Raw genomic sequence first — 1,227 nt, 5'->3', positions numbered from 1 at the left:
TGTGACTATCTACTGATTAGTGAAAGTGATTAGGGTTAGGCACTTGGCGTAATATATATTATAATGGGAATGGGTTGGGCCTGTAGTTGGGGGTTGAGATTTGGTATTGGGTTGGGTATAATATATGTATATAATTTAAATATAATGGAATATTAATATACTCTCTCTATATATGTAATTTCGATACTAACCACATTCGTCCATTATAGCTTTGCCCCAATGGTATTGACGGTAAATAATGAATAGAAAATAAAAATAACCTTTTCCAACAACAACAACAATAATAATTATAATAATAATTCTGCGTCGATTGGTCCCAAGCAAATTGGAAATTTGACCGTACATAAATTTATCTTTAAATATAGTAAAAAAAAAAATGAACAACAATAATAACTCAGACAGAACAACCTTCCCTACATATTGGGCAAGTGTTGCTGTTTGATAGCCATGTAAATACACATCTCCTATGGAACATATGTGAACATGGCATGAACACCACGACTGATTCTTCTTCAAAAATCTTCAAGCAAACAGGGCATATGTCTCCCAACTCAAAAGCCGCAACATTTTCCATTTTCAGTTTCATAATCTTCAGTCCACTTTTTATAACCCTAAATTTGTGAATTTTCCCAACAAAGCCCTCAGCTTTATGAAGAAATCCTTTTTCCAAGGTGAAGAAGTCGAACAAAGCATTCAAAATTTCCTGAACATTAAAATCTTCAAAAGCATAATGTATTTTAGTTTTTTCACTCTGAATATCTGTATCAAATTTTCTCTTTTTGCTAAACCTACCAGAAGATTCTTGAACTCTATCAACTTGTAAACAAAATTCTTTCTCGCTGTTGTTACTGTCACCATCATTCGTCAGTGTTTCATACAAATTATTTAATACGAAACTACAAGCACTCATCGATCTTTCTGACCCAATTCCAATTTGTTTGCTCGACATATCCAGATTAATAACCACAACAATCTTGTGGAACTCATCATCATCATCCATTTTAGTACCCAACAAATTTAATTTTTCACCAAAAATCTCAAAGCTACTAGACAGATAATCAAAAATTACATTAGCTACATGCGGAATTGTGTCTTTAAATAACAAATCAGATAAGCTCAAAGCTAATTCGATGTTTTTAACAAACTCATTAGGAGATTCAGCAATTTTAAATGGCTGAACACCTTTTTTGAGAATTGTAGTTCTCGCCTGTTCCCCATTATCCGGGA

General features: G+C 32.8%; 1 protein-coding gene across 1 annotated transcript; it reads right to left on the bottom strand.

The window, feature by feature from the left end:
• Window positions 1-394: 394 nt before the first annotated feature.
• On the bottom strand, window positions 395-1,000 carry LOC124895313. The gene has a single exon (XM_047405748.1). The coding sequence runs from the start codon at window positions 998-1,000 to the stop codon at window positions 395-397; it is 606 nt and encodes a 201-aa protein (XP_047261704.1).
• Window positions 1,001-1,227: the final 227 nt, after the last annotated feature.

This window comes from Capsicum annuum, unplaced genomic scaffold, assembly GCF_002878395.1.
Source record: "Capsicum annuum cultivar UCD-10X-F1 unplaced genomic scaffold, UCD10Xv1.1 ctg81240, whole genome shotgun sequence".
NCBI lineage: Eukaryota > Viridiplantae > Streptophyta > Magnoliopsida > Solanales > Solanaceae > Capsicum > Capsicum annuum.
Note: the sequence above shows the minus strand (reverse complement) of the source record. Positions and strands in the feature narration are given on the sequence as shown.

What these genes read in the sequence shown, in the direction of transcription:
- LOC124895313 (XM_047405748.1), bottom strand. Translation starts at nt 1,000, where the DNA reads ATGGATGATGATGATGAGTTCCACAAGATTGTTGTGGTTATTAATCTG.